The sequence below is a fragment of the Aricia agestis genome, chromosome 18 (genome assembly GCF_905147365.1).
Source record: "Aricia agestis chromosome 18, ilAriAges1.1, whole genome shotgun sequence".
Taxonomy (NCBI): Eukaryota; Metazoa; Arthropoda; class Insecta; order Lepidoptera; family Lycaenidae; genus Aricia; species Aricia agestis.
The window spans coordinates 7,878,148-7,891,690 of NC_056423.1; the positions used below are offsets into that span (position 1 = coordinate 7,878,148).

General features: G+C 41.0%; 1 protein-coding gene and 1 long non-coding RNA gene across 12 annotated transcripts in view; one reads left to right on the forward strand and one right to left on the reverse strand.

The window, feature by feature from the left end:
- Positions 1–13,543, forward strand: part of LOC121736160 — a 326,212-nt gene that overhangs the window by 102,359 nt on the left and 210,310 nt on the right. The window lies entirely within an intron of this gene.
- LOC121736135 (tight junction protein ZO-3) overlaps positions 1–13,543 on the reverse strand; it is a 115,996-nt gene that overhangs the window by 27,422 nt on the left and 75,031 nt on the right. Inside the window, exon 1 of one of the 11 annotated variants that reach the window (XM_042127203.1) lies at positions 10,085–10,338. The exons of the other annotated variants lie outside the window; for them this stretch is intronic. Within the exon in view, the coding sequence (XP_041983137.1) occupies positions 10,085–10,135 (51 nt within the window). The 5' untranslated portion in view covers positions 10,136–10,338. Of the gene's footprint in view, positions 1–10,084; positions 10,339–13,543 lie in introns of those variants that run through there. 11 annotated transcript variants of the gene reach the window in all.

Genomic DNA, 13,543 nt, shown 5'->3' on the forward strand with positions numbered 1-13,543 from the left:
CGTCAACATGTCCCGTTGTCTACCAAAACAATGAAAGGATTCCAACCTGTTAGGCCATTAGTCCACCGCCGACGCCTCCGGGACGTCGCCGACAAAAATTCAAATAAAATGCCACTTTATGACCTAGGTCCTATCACTCCTAACTCGTAGGCTATAGGTTATATAATTTATTCTCTACCGACATCGATTTAGCAACCTTAGATACCACCGCTGCTTTATTGTGGCGTAGAGCAAAATTAAACCTATAGCCTAGGTCAGGGGTCACCAATTAGTTTCGCTCGGGACCCTTATTAATATATGAAATTATCTTCGCGGTCCATACATTAAAAAATCAAGGTAATTACGGAATTAACAAAAGTAATTATGTACTTTATCAATGAGAAAAGTATAACGTTTGTACCTAATTATCTCTCTGAAGTTTGGAGTGAAATATTCGTGCAAGCTACTGACATTAAATCCCGGAGATGTTCATCAGTAAGTCGAGACCGAAATTTATTATTAACGAAGTTCATCTTCGAAATGCTTGGTCCGCACACAATGGGTCGGCGGTCCGCCATTTGGTGACCCCTGGCCTAGGTCATAAAATGGCATTTTACTTGAGTTTTTGTCGGTGGACGGTGACGTCCCGGTGACGGCGGCGGTGGACAAACGGTCTTGACATATTAAACACTTGTTACGGTACGTAATTAGCTCCACTTTGCGGTGTCGTGTTGTGAATACACAGGGCATTCAGAGCTAAATTGCCTCGGAGAATCAAATTCTGACCCTTATTTCGTTGGCATAAAGTCGAGGTAGTGTCTATGGTTTAGTGTCACTCATGTTACAGACTAGCATGCGCAAATGGATTTCTAGGACATTAATTGTTGGATGTGAAAAAAAACAATGGAATTTACAATGTGAAAGTTTTTCGCGGGATTCATTTAGTATTAACCAGCCGGTATAACCTAGTGCCTAGGTCCTAGGCCAGTGAAAGAATTTGATTTTGTTTTTTTTTATTTGATTCACAAAGTGTGCTTCGTGGAGCCCTGGGGCCTGGGGCTCCGCAAAGGCTTTGTAGGGGATCAAAAATTGTTTTTAGACATATTACAGACACCAGCATGGAGACAATTATTTATCGGGGTTCGTCAAAAATTGAACCTCTTTAAAGGGTTCCACCACCAAAAAAGTTTGAGAACCACTGATCTAAGCGAAAACTGATCTAGCCGCGCTCTAATCCAAAAAGATAAAATTAGTAACCTATAAAACGAGTACAACTATCGAAAATAAGTTATATACTTACTTAAACTATTAGCAAAACAATCGAGTTTATTTAAACAAGACAATTTTATTTATACAGCTGGTGTGCACACATTTTATTAATAACAAAGGCTTATTGATTCTGTTATTACTTATAAGTGTAGTATAAATTTTAGCTTACATATGTAATTGAAGACGTAAGTGGTGGATGGAAAACGAAGATTTTCAAATTGGTAGTTACCCACGTCTTCCACTGACGTCTTTAATGTAAGTAATAGAATCCTCGTTATTCTGAGAAATATCGCAAGCAGATATTATTGCTGACATTTGAAATGGCAACATTTGTCCGCCACACCTCTGCCCGGGTATTGCGGTCGTATAGTGCGTATTACAATTTACAAATGACCCGCAAATTACGAAACAATTTTGAGAATTAGAGAGTCCTGTAGCCAGGCGCGGTCGCAGCCTGAAATTTTGGGGGGGTCACTCACTAATCACTATACTAATAAATTTTTTTTAACGCCTCCGTGGTCTAGTGGTATAGAGCGCGGCTCTTGACTCGGAGGTCGATTCGGTTCGATTCCCGCGTTGGAAACATGTTATTTCCAAGTTTGGTTAGGACAATGCAGGCTGATCACCTGATTGTCTGACAAGTAAGATGATCCATGCGTCGGATGGGCATGTAAAAAGTCGGTCCTGCGCCTGATCTCTCACCGGTCGTGTCGGTCTTCCGTCCCACTGGGTTATGAGAGTAAAGGAATAGAGAGTGCTCTTGTGTACTGCGCACACACTTGGGCACTATAAAATTACTCCTGCGTAGCTGGCCTGGTTTCAATGAAACCGGCCACCGTCACCGAAAACGGTGTGGGAGCTATTATTATTATTATTATTACTATTATATATTTTTTATCTGCGCCCTCGGACGGTTATGGCTTGACAGCTGTCTAAGGTCTAAGGATGCAGTGGTGGTTAGGGGATAGCTAGCAATTTCCTATTTGGTAAGATTTTGAGATTTTTCAATTTGAACTTAGATTTTGGGGGAGGTCATGTTCCCTGTGACCCCCCTCCCCCCTTCGGACCGCGCCTGCCTGTAGCTAAAAGAAATAAAAAAAAATACCCCCTTTAACAGTAATTTATTAAGAGGGCTGATTATATTCCAATTATCTCAGCTTGCAAATAATAATGAAACACCAACAATATTGGTTCATCCGTTTGGAGTACACAATCCATGGCCGTACAGAGTCTGTCTACACTCTACAGAGACAGTCGACAGAAAGACATGTAAAACTACACTCCTCTTTTCGCCAAGGGTTAAAAAGAAACCGCTTCAGGAAATTGTACTTGTCACTTTGGATTCTTTTCGACTTAACATTTATGGAACGTTGCTCTCGGAGGGTAGTAGTAGCAAGAGTAGCCAGTGAAAATTATTCTTTTTTCACCCAACCAACATAATATTTCCCAAATTTCTCTCATATTTTATCTGTAAAATAGATGAAGCGGTGAACACGAAGTTCACCGCTTCGTCTATTCTATCTTCACCACTTTCCTTCTAATAACCTTCCCTGCCTGCCTAGCATACGCCAACGAGATATCTCACTCTACATGTTTCTCGATGTTTGATGGTTTGTGTCTTCATCTCTATTGACTCTAGCATGACAAATATTTTTTCTCGCGTAGATCTATCATCGAAATAATACATTTTTATAGAGTTTTGTCGAGATAATGTCGAGATATTGACATTATGAGACGAGTAGTTTCTAATTATCTCGAGAGATATCTCGTTGGCGTATGCTAGGCAGGCTGGACTTCCACGAATATTTCAAGACTAAAATTAGCTAAATCGGTGTAGCCGTTTTCGAATTTTAGAGAGACTATAATGGCTTGTTTCACCATTTCCTGATAAGTGCCGGATAGGCTATTCACAACTTATCTGACAGATAATCCATACTCTTTCTGTCAGATTAGTTGTGGATAGCCTATACGCCACTTATCAGTAAGTGGTGAAACAGCCCCTAACAAAATTTAAAATTCACTTTATATTAGATCACGTTGCAACATTGCATTACTGGACACCGGATGCATCGACTATTATAGTGTGTAATCTGGATCTAGTGTTCAGCTCAGGGCATCCGCTGAGGTCTTTGATCCGCCATCCATCAACCTAATGGACCCTGGCAAGGAAGTTACTGTGCGATGATAAAATTATACAACTGATTAATAAAACCGTTGTCCGTTGTTAGATTACTTCTTTGTGGAGACTTTTTATTTTTGCCTTATAAACCCGTTATGGCTATACAATAACCGCTATAGATTTTTTGTTAGCAATCGCAAAAATACGTCGTATAAGCTTGGATTAGATTGCTGCAAGAATCTTTCCGAAATTGAAGAGATTATCATTAAAGTGAGTCAAAATAATATTTTCTTTAGGCCTATCTTTCTTATCCTACTTCCTACTATCCTACTAATATTATCCTACTAATATTATAAAGGCGAAAGTTTGTTTGGATGTATGGATGTATGGATGTGTGGATGTATGGATGTTTGTTACTCTTTCACGCAAAAACTACTGAACGGATTTTAATGAAACTTTACAATAATATGGCTTATACATCAGAATAACACATAGGCTACAATTTTAACCGACTTCCAAAATGGGGGAGGTGTTATGTTCGTTTTCTTATATTCAACGATTACTCCGATGTTTGTAAACCGATTTTCAAAATTTTTCTTTTGGTATATAGGGTATCATCCCAATTTGGTATTATATTCACAAAAGTGGTGATCTGATGAAGGATCCATAAGTAATCGAGGGAACTCCTCAAAACTTATAGGGAAACATGTGGTGACTTCGGTTTCGTGAGAAGTGTTCTAAGCATATGCTACCAACAAGTAAGATTTTGCACCGAGATATACCTGGTATACCGTGGTTCGGAAGGTGCTGAGAGAACTCCTGATTCTTTATAGATACAAGTTTGGAAGTTTCCGCGTTGTTTTAAGAACAGAAAGCATATGCTACTTACTATTCAAATTACATTCATCAACATCATCTTCATCATCACTACCATATTATACCATTTCATAGTCTTTTAGATCGAGACTCGAGTTTGTCAAGCAATAATAAAAAAATAATTTATACCTACCTAATATAATAAACCTGAAGAGTATGTTTGCTTGAACGCGTCAATCTCAGGAACTACAGGTTCGATTTAAAAACATATCTCAGTATTAGATAGATCATTTATCGAGTAAGACTATAGGCTATATTATATTATCACGCTAAGACTAATACGACCGAAGAAATTCAGGAAAATGTGGGAAAAACGGGGGACATATTTTTTATGGAAATATGTACGGTTTCTGTAAAATTCCTAATTTACGCGGGCGAAGCCGCGCGGGACATCTAGTTTTTCATATATTTGTAAGAAGAAAAACTAATCCATATTATAATATATTCTGACCCAAAGACATAACATAAACTAATAACATTGACTGGCGCAGGAACTAAGAAAATGGAGTGCCTTACCATAATAATGTTACGGTACATGGTATACGGACACGTGGTGCGCAAGTACATACTCGAACCTTCTAAAAAGGTCCAATGTTTGTTTACGTGTTTACCCTTTATTTGTTAGCGTGTTTGAATTTAGACCTTATGACTGAGTCCATAAGGTCTAAATTAAATTCAACTTACTGCACTTATCGCAAGGACGGCAGTTTTATTGTGGCACATTCCCGAGCCTCCTAGAAATTTCCCACGGTTGTTTACTTGTTTACGTGAATCGGGAAATTTCTGGAATTCGTCTCGCCATATAAAAAGAGCCGCAGGCAGGCCCGGCAAGTCAGTTCGTTTCGAGCTTTCATCAAGGCGATTTTGGAGTGATCAATAGTGAGTGAACCAGTGAAACCTGCGACTTGGCTACGACCTAGGACAGTGATAGTGCTTAGTGATTGGACCTAGTGCTAAGTGTTGTGACCTAGTGTTTAGTGCAGTGTTAATAAAATCTTCAAGAGAGTCACCAGGTCTTTCTCTCCAAATCCTCGAATCCTAGCACGTAACAACTGGTGTCAGAAGTGCGATTTGGAGATGCCATTGACTCCGAGAGAGGACTTCAAGGGGAGTGTCAGGACAAGGGCGCAGCGAGCTGCTGCCATTGACTCCGAGAGGGGAGTTGCGGAGGCCACACCCACTGGGGACCAAGCTCCGCCCACTGAGGGACAGGTCCCACTCACTGGCCCCGCCCACCTGGCTCCGCCCACTGACCACGCCCACCAGGCTCCGCCCACTTTGGGCGAAGCCACGCCCACTGGCTCCTCCCACCGGGACACGCCCACTGGCCACGCCCTCAGGCTCCGCCCACTTTGGGCGTGGCCACGCCCACTGGCTCCGCCCACCAGGCCCCGCCCACTCAGGCCACGCCCACTGGCGCCGCCCACTGGGCCCCGCCTGCTCAGGCCCCGTCGACTAGTTCCATCTATCCTGCTACGCACGTAGTTTCTACGGCCCCTCAAATGGCTCTTCAATTGGAAAGCATAATTGAATTAATTCAGGCTTTGCAGGAGTCTCAAAAAGCTGAAAGTCAGGCGTTGAAAGATTCTCAAAAGGCAATGATGGAGGCACAAGACCGCAAGCTTGGCGCTTTGATGGAGTCACAAGAATGCAAGCTCGGCGCTTTGCAAGAATTTCAGAAGGCTGAAATCAGAGCGATTCGAGAATCACAAGAGCAGCAAAAAGACCTCCAAGAAAAAGCACTTGGAGCTATAAAGGATGTTAGTGACACGGTGACTAAGCTTCGTAAAGATGTCGACGTAATGGACGAACGCGTTACCGGGTTAGGAGTGGATGTGGAAAATGTAAAAACCGGCCTCACTGAACTTCAGAAGAAAGTAGTGCGCCTGGAAACTACAGGAGTCGCGGCGTCTAGTGGAGCTTCCGTAGTGGTACAAGGACCAAGAGTTAAAGTGCCACCATACGACGGTACTACTTCTTGGAACGCTTATCGTCAGCAATTCCAGACGGTTGCTTCTGCCAACGGATGGACTGACGAACAATGCCTGACCGCTCTCACTGTCGCGCTCAGAGGGCAAGCCTTGTCAGTCCTGGAAGCACATACAGGAAATGGGTTCAAAGACCTGATGGAGGCCCTTGAATCCAGATACGGGGAGCGACACCTGGAGCACGTGTTCCGTGCTCAACTTCGTGACAGAGTCCAACGCTCAGGAGAGGGACTGCAACAATGGGCGTTGGAAATTGAAAAACTGGTCAAGAAGGCACACCCAGGAGCCGATTCCAAGATGGTTGACTCGAACATTGTTCAAGCCTTTGTCGACGGAATCAGGGACCTGGAAGTCAGAGCTGCGGTGAGGCTACGTCACCACACCTCGCTTAAGGAAGCATTGGCGCATGCTTTGGAGGTCGAGGCTGTTCGGCGTGACATACGGCAGACCTATAAGATCCGTGAGGTCTCTGAGGAAGTCAAGGAGGTTAAGGCTCCTATAAAGAAAAGTTTTGGAGCCATGTGCTACAAGTGCGGCGAGAGGGGCCATCTTCAGCTCAACTGCCCGCAGAAGGAGACCCAGATGGCAAGAATGAAAAGACTCGAGGAACGCATTGAACAAATAGAGGAGCTGAAGAAGCAAGGAGCTTCGTCCCCTACCCGGGAGCAGGGAAACGAATAAAAGCCAGGACTAAGGGGCGAGTACTGGCTGATGCGGAGGAAGCCCCAATAACGGTTGTCTCCCAAGCAAGCAGCGGGAATAGTCTGGTAATTCAGGGAACTATTAACGGGACAGATTGCAAAATGACTCTAGACACAGGAGCCTCTAGAACAATAGTGAACCCAAACTTGGTAAAAGCCGCAAGGAGGCACAAGAGGAGAATTAACTGTCGGCTTCTTACTGCCTCCGGTCAGCCAATACCCGTCCTGGGAGAAATGTCAGTTACGATTAATGTAGGGGGATCCTCATACCCTCATGACGTTATCGTGGCTGAGATTATGGATGATTGCATCTTGGGTTTGGATTTCATGAAGAAGCACTACTGCAGAATTAATGTCGCCGATGGAGTGTTCAAGTGTGGCGAAGAAGAAATTTTCATCCTTGGATGCGCTTGCGGGAAAGTTGAATGTGAAAAGAAAGTCATAATACCTGGACGAGCGGAAGCTAGAGTGCTGGTGAAACTACCGCCAGCTGGAAAGAAGAAGTTAAATAGATGCGTGTTGATCGAAGACTTACCTACCAAGACATCAGCGCAAAAACTGATGACGGCGAGAACCCTTGTTAAGTACCCAGTAAGAACCCAGCAGTAACGCTGTGGTCAGGGTTTTGAATCTTGGTGATCGCGAGATCTGCTTGAACAAAGGTGACGTCATTGGAAAGTGCGAGGAAGTTGTCTGGATGAGAAAGTGTAGTTCGATCACAGGCTCAGACTCAGCAAACACCAGCAACTATGGAATAGTTTTAACTTTGAATAGTTAAACAAAACACTGTTTAACTATTCAAAGCTTATACAACGTTTATTAGTAAGGGGGTAAGTGTTTATGAAACTAGGTTTTAGGATCTTAAATAAGTATATTATGTTAGTAATTTTCTGTAAGTTGCAGCATACTTATTGCTTAATATATTATTATAGCACTAATGATGGCATCTAGTACCTACGCACCGCATACCTAGGTTTAAGCCCTTCTAAGTTCTAATATAGGATTACTGTTGTCACAGGGTAAACCATTTGCCTTGGAACTAACGGGATTATACAAAACGAGCTCTCCAACTGAAAGGGTTATTTTTAGACACACTAGATAAGCCTAGAAGTAGTATCTATTACGCAGGTAGGTACGACATAGGTACCTCATTGTGTAAAAAGGTAAAGTGAAGGTAAAAGTTGTAGAAATCAACACTTTTGTTAACATTTTTCACCAGAGGTGGCGTAAGGCGTGGGCGGTGTGCCGTGTGGCCATTGCCCACGGCCTCGCGGTGCAAGGGGCCTGAAGAACGGCCAAAAGAGGTGTTCAAGTCAAATTTCAAAATATTATGGCTCCAGACTATGGAGGGTAGATGGAGGAGAACTATCTTATATGGGGGATATTTGAAAAAGTGTCCAGCTGTACGCAGTAAATAACAGTTGAAAAATCCTCCAAGAGTGCCGCTAGCTGCAGCAAAGGGTATGGAATGAATGTAGCCGTTGGTGACAAAATATAAATTGAAGTTAGCCGAATAGCCGAGTCACAGAATTAATGGGCTAATACCAATATATTTTGAAAAATATAACCTAAAATAGCTGAAATAAAAGCTGCTAAATGATTTAAAATTTACCCTGTTGCTGCTGACTGCCACCAAGACGCCATATTTAACCATAACCATAGAGCTCGACAAGGCTTTAAATGCACGTGGCGAAAAAATGTACTAACGCTGTCATCATACAAAAACGCCATTTTTGACAGTTCTCCTTTACCAGCAGCGCCCCCGCCCACTTTCTTATAAAACCTTGTCGGACCAGCCACGTCTTCTGTCAAATTCTGGTTAAAGTAAATTAGCCTTAACTTTACCTTTAACCACACCTCTGGTGCAACCCAACCTTACTGTTTATACAAGATCTATCTTGTACATATACATGTATGTAATATGTACCTATAGATACTTGGAAATTGAAGGTGCATCTGACGAACACGACAGAATAAATTATGGCAACCTATAATATGCGCCCACGCAGCCAAGCAATATTTACGCAAGACGCCATATCAACCATATGGCTATTTAATGAAATTGCGCAGTTTCCATTATGATTTTTAATGAAATTTCGACAAGAAGATATAGATGCCCAATCCCCTACCCTATTCCCTTCCCTATTCTTTTCCTTACCCTTCCCTATTCCCTCTTAAAAGTCCGGAAACGCACCTGCAGCTCTTCTGATGTTGCAAGTGTCCATGGGCGACGGAAGTTGCTTTCCATCAGGTGACCCGTTTGCTCGTTACCCCCTTATTACATAAAAAAAAGAAGTCATAGACTAGATAAATAGTCGCAGTCAGTCACGGCAGTCGTCGACGGCTGCCGTCGACAAGTGCCGTTCATCTGTAATAAGCTTAACAAAAAAGTTGTAGATCATAGGCTAACTTAAATCTAAGCAAGAGGTTATAGAAAACTGTCGTGGATTTTTTGCGCTGTTTCCACGTCCATTTCTTTCACCACTGTTCATTCGAAAGATCAAAATTCGAAGGACCATGCACTTGCTATTCAAGTATAGGTATAGGTATTTTAGAGAAGTAATATTTAGAACTACCTTTCAAAAAGTACTGTTTCAATCTATATTTCTATTACATTTCTAGGAACAACTAGAGTGTGGAGGTCAGCTAGTTATTCACAAGTGCGTTTAGCTGCATAATGCATACTTAGGATTCTGTTAAGCCGTTACTTAGCCGTGACACTATTGTGTTTCTTAAGAACAAACGAGCTTCGAAACATCTATTGGTAAGATGAAGAAGCTGGGGACTAAAATGGGCATTTAAACTCCGACGTTGACTAGGGGCATTGAGGGGTGCTAAAACCATACCAATATCACAATATTATAAATTCGAAAGTGTATGTCTGTCTGTCTATCTGTTACGCCTAAACCTCGGAACCGATGAAGGTAATAGTAAAAATGTGCTGTTCCCTGGTCACAAACGAAGTTGTGTGCAACATCTTGGAGATCATCATTAAAATAGAAATCGCATAACAAAAAACGTTATGCCAATAAACATTTAGTTATAAAGATACCTCTACATTCAGCGTTGATTGTTGATTGTTGAAGGTAGAGCTCACCTGATAACTTTATCACTACGGACTGACTATCTAAGTTGAACAATCAATAACAAACCTGCAACTTTTCAAATCCATAGTTATCCAACTTCATCCTATTGTATATCATCACACCACATCACTAAAACTCAATTTATTTACGAAAAGTTAATTGCAAAATTAACTTACAAATAAAACACATTCGAATTTAAAAACCTAAAATTCGAGTTTTTTTTTTAATTATTATTCGTAACGCAAAGGTTCTATCGTAGGCGTCCAACGATGACGCCGTCCCGCGGCATATGAAATTACACGCCTTTGAAATTCGAAGGCGCTTTATAATGGAGTTCAGACCATTGCATAGTGTTAATTTACAAACGAGACCACGTTTTCCTATTACGGCTGCTGGGTGTGTGCACGAGACATGATGCTGCTATGTAGATATTCATAATATTGTTTATACTTCGTCGTCAATGTATAAAAGTATTGACAAAACATTATCTTTGCTTGGGTTCATGAGGCAATTTTTTATTTTATTTTATTTTATATTCAGAAGGCTTACAGACAAATAACTTAAATAGCTAGTACAATAATTTAGATAACTAAATAGCTAATGACAAGCCTCCACATGTATGTAAAAAGATAATCATTATACAAATCAGCAAAAATGTGTCAAACTATATTAATCTTAAATATTATACTTATATTAACTAATTTTGGAAAGATAAAGACAAATAACTTAAATACAAGAGAAAAAATAATAATACAATGAGAGTTAGAGAGAGTGAGATAATCATAGGCTATAAGCGCTAGGTTGATAGAAAATAGGCAAGTATTTTATTAAATAAACTAGCTGTTGCCCGCGACTTCATCCGCGTTAACATAGTATAATAACAAAGATGGATATTTTTCTCCTTTTTGTTTTTGTGGTTCCTTATACAAAGGGTAAAAATGGACCCTATTTAAGCAAACGTCAAACGTAAACGTCAATAAACTTTCATGTTTCTAACTCAAGAAATGACGGACTTTCATTGAAACTTTCTACCCCAATTTCACCCCCTTGGGGGTAGAATTACCAGAAACACTTAAATACCTATCCATTCATTTTTAATCAGTAGCACAAAAATAAAGTTTCATGTTTCTAACTCAAGAAGTGACGGACTTTCATTTAAACTTTCAACCCCTATTTCACCCCCTTGGGGGTAGAATTTTCAGAAACGCTTAAACAAGTATCCAATCATTTTTAATCTGTAACCCAAACATAAAATTTCATGTTTCTCACTCAAGAAATAACTACGACAGTATATATTATGTCTATGGAAATAACGGAGTTTCATTCAAACTTTCAGCCCGAATTTCACCCCCTTGGGGGTAGAATTTCCAAAAACACTTAAATACGTATCCATTCATTTTTAATCAGTAACCCAAAAATAAAGTTTCATGTTTCTAACTCAAGAAATGACGGACTTTCATTAAAACTTTCAACCCTTATTTCACCCCCTTCGGGGTAAAATTTTCAAAATTCCTTCCTTAGTGGGTGTCTACTTAATAAAACAACCCTACTCACCAAATTTCGTGGCTGTAACTTTTGCAGTTTTTGCTCAGCGATGATGAATCAGTCAGTCAGTCAGTCAGGACATGTAATTTTATAAGTATAGATGAATATGAAATTAATAAGATTCAAGTTACTGCAACCTTTCAAGAATATTTAAAATTTTAGAGTGCATTACGTTCGAAATTCAGAAAGCAGATAAACCAAGTAGACCATCCATTTTGAAATTTTCATTACAAAGTTCAGACTCACTACAAACTTAGCAGAGCTAGTCCGGTAGCACAATAGACAGGAATTTTCTATCGAATTGGCATCACCTGTCAATTGTCATATAATACCACGAACGAATACCAACTATCAAAGCATCATTATTCAACTTGCAAGCCAATACATGGCAAAAACCATGTCACGATCGAGCTTTGGATTATACCACCTACATCCTCTCCCTACGGTCTATTTTCCTATGTCAAATAATAAATCAAATATTTTGTTTAAAACAAAAGACATTCCATCCGAATTAGTATTTAGTATTACTCAGGCTTTTCGTCCTAATGTACGGTAGACCGTAGAAGAGGGAACGTGCAGGAACTATACCTAGGCAGCAGTCAGAACATACTGCAAGTAAATTTTATACGTGGGAGAGCCATGCTTCGGCACGAATGGGCCGGCTTGACCGGAGAAATACCACGTTCTCACAGAAAACCGGCGTGAAACAGCGCTTGCGCTGTGTTTCGTCGAGTGAGTGAGTTTACCGGAGGCCCAATCCCCTACCCTATTCCTTTCTCCACCATCCCCTATTTCCTTCCCTACCCTCCCCTATTCCCTCTTAAAAGGCCGGCAACGCCTTTAAGCTCTACTGATGCTGCGAGTGTCCATGGGCGACGGAAGTTGCTTTCCATCAGGTGACCCGTATGCTCGTTTGCCCCCTTATTTCATAAAAAAATACAACACAGGTTTCGATTTCTAGAATCTAGAAGGCAGCACTTCCTGCGACAACACCTTCATGCGCGAGTCCGACTCGCGCTTGGCCGATTTTTTATGATCGCAGCACCACGTTCCCTATACATTTGTGTTCTGTAGCGTGGAATTGAAATTCGTTACGCGGCTGACGGCCCGCGGGGAATGTATATCTTTGATTAGAATGCAAAGTGTTTGTACACTGAACATATGTGCCAACTGCATGTTAGCATGTCAATTTATCATCAATTCCTTGGCATCTTTTATCAATTTTTTTGTGGACTTAATTATCAAATTACATGATGGTTTTTCAGTAATCTAAGTTTTATGGCTGAGTAGGTATACTCATGAATGCAAGATTTACTGCTGCACTCAGGCCGGTATAAATAGTCAGTACTTAAGATGCGACCCGGTCTCAAGACGCGGTTCGGCTCTGTGATTGGTCCAAATTTTGACAGCCAACCAATCACCGACCTGAACCGTGTCTTAAGACGAGATGCATCTTGAGTACTGACTATTTATACGGGCCTTAGAGTGGAACGCAATTACTTAGACTGGGTTGCACCAACTAACTTTAACTTAAACTTTGACTAGGTACAGTGCAAAATGTCAAATCTTTGGGTAAAGTTAAAAATGGAGTCCATGGAAACCATAGAGCTCGACAAGGTTTTAAATGCACGTGGCGAAAAAAGGAACTAACGTTGTCATCATACACAAACCCCATTTTCGACAGTTCTCCTTTAACCGCAGCGCCCCCGCCCACGTTCATTTAAATAACCTTGTTGGACCAGCTGTCATCTGTCAATTTCTCCAGTCAAAGTTAAAGGACGCCATATTTAACTATAACCTTAACTTTAACCACGCCTCTGGTGCAACCCAACCTAAATGTAATTAATTCAAAATTTTGACATAAGCACCATACATTATTATCTGTCAAACTCTTCATTAAATTGAAGGTTAATCATAATTAAATGTCTCTGAGGATGGCATGGCGGTTAGTCTTAGAGAAGTGAGAACTACCAGTCTTCT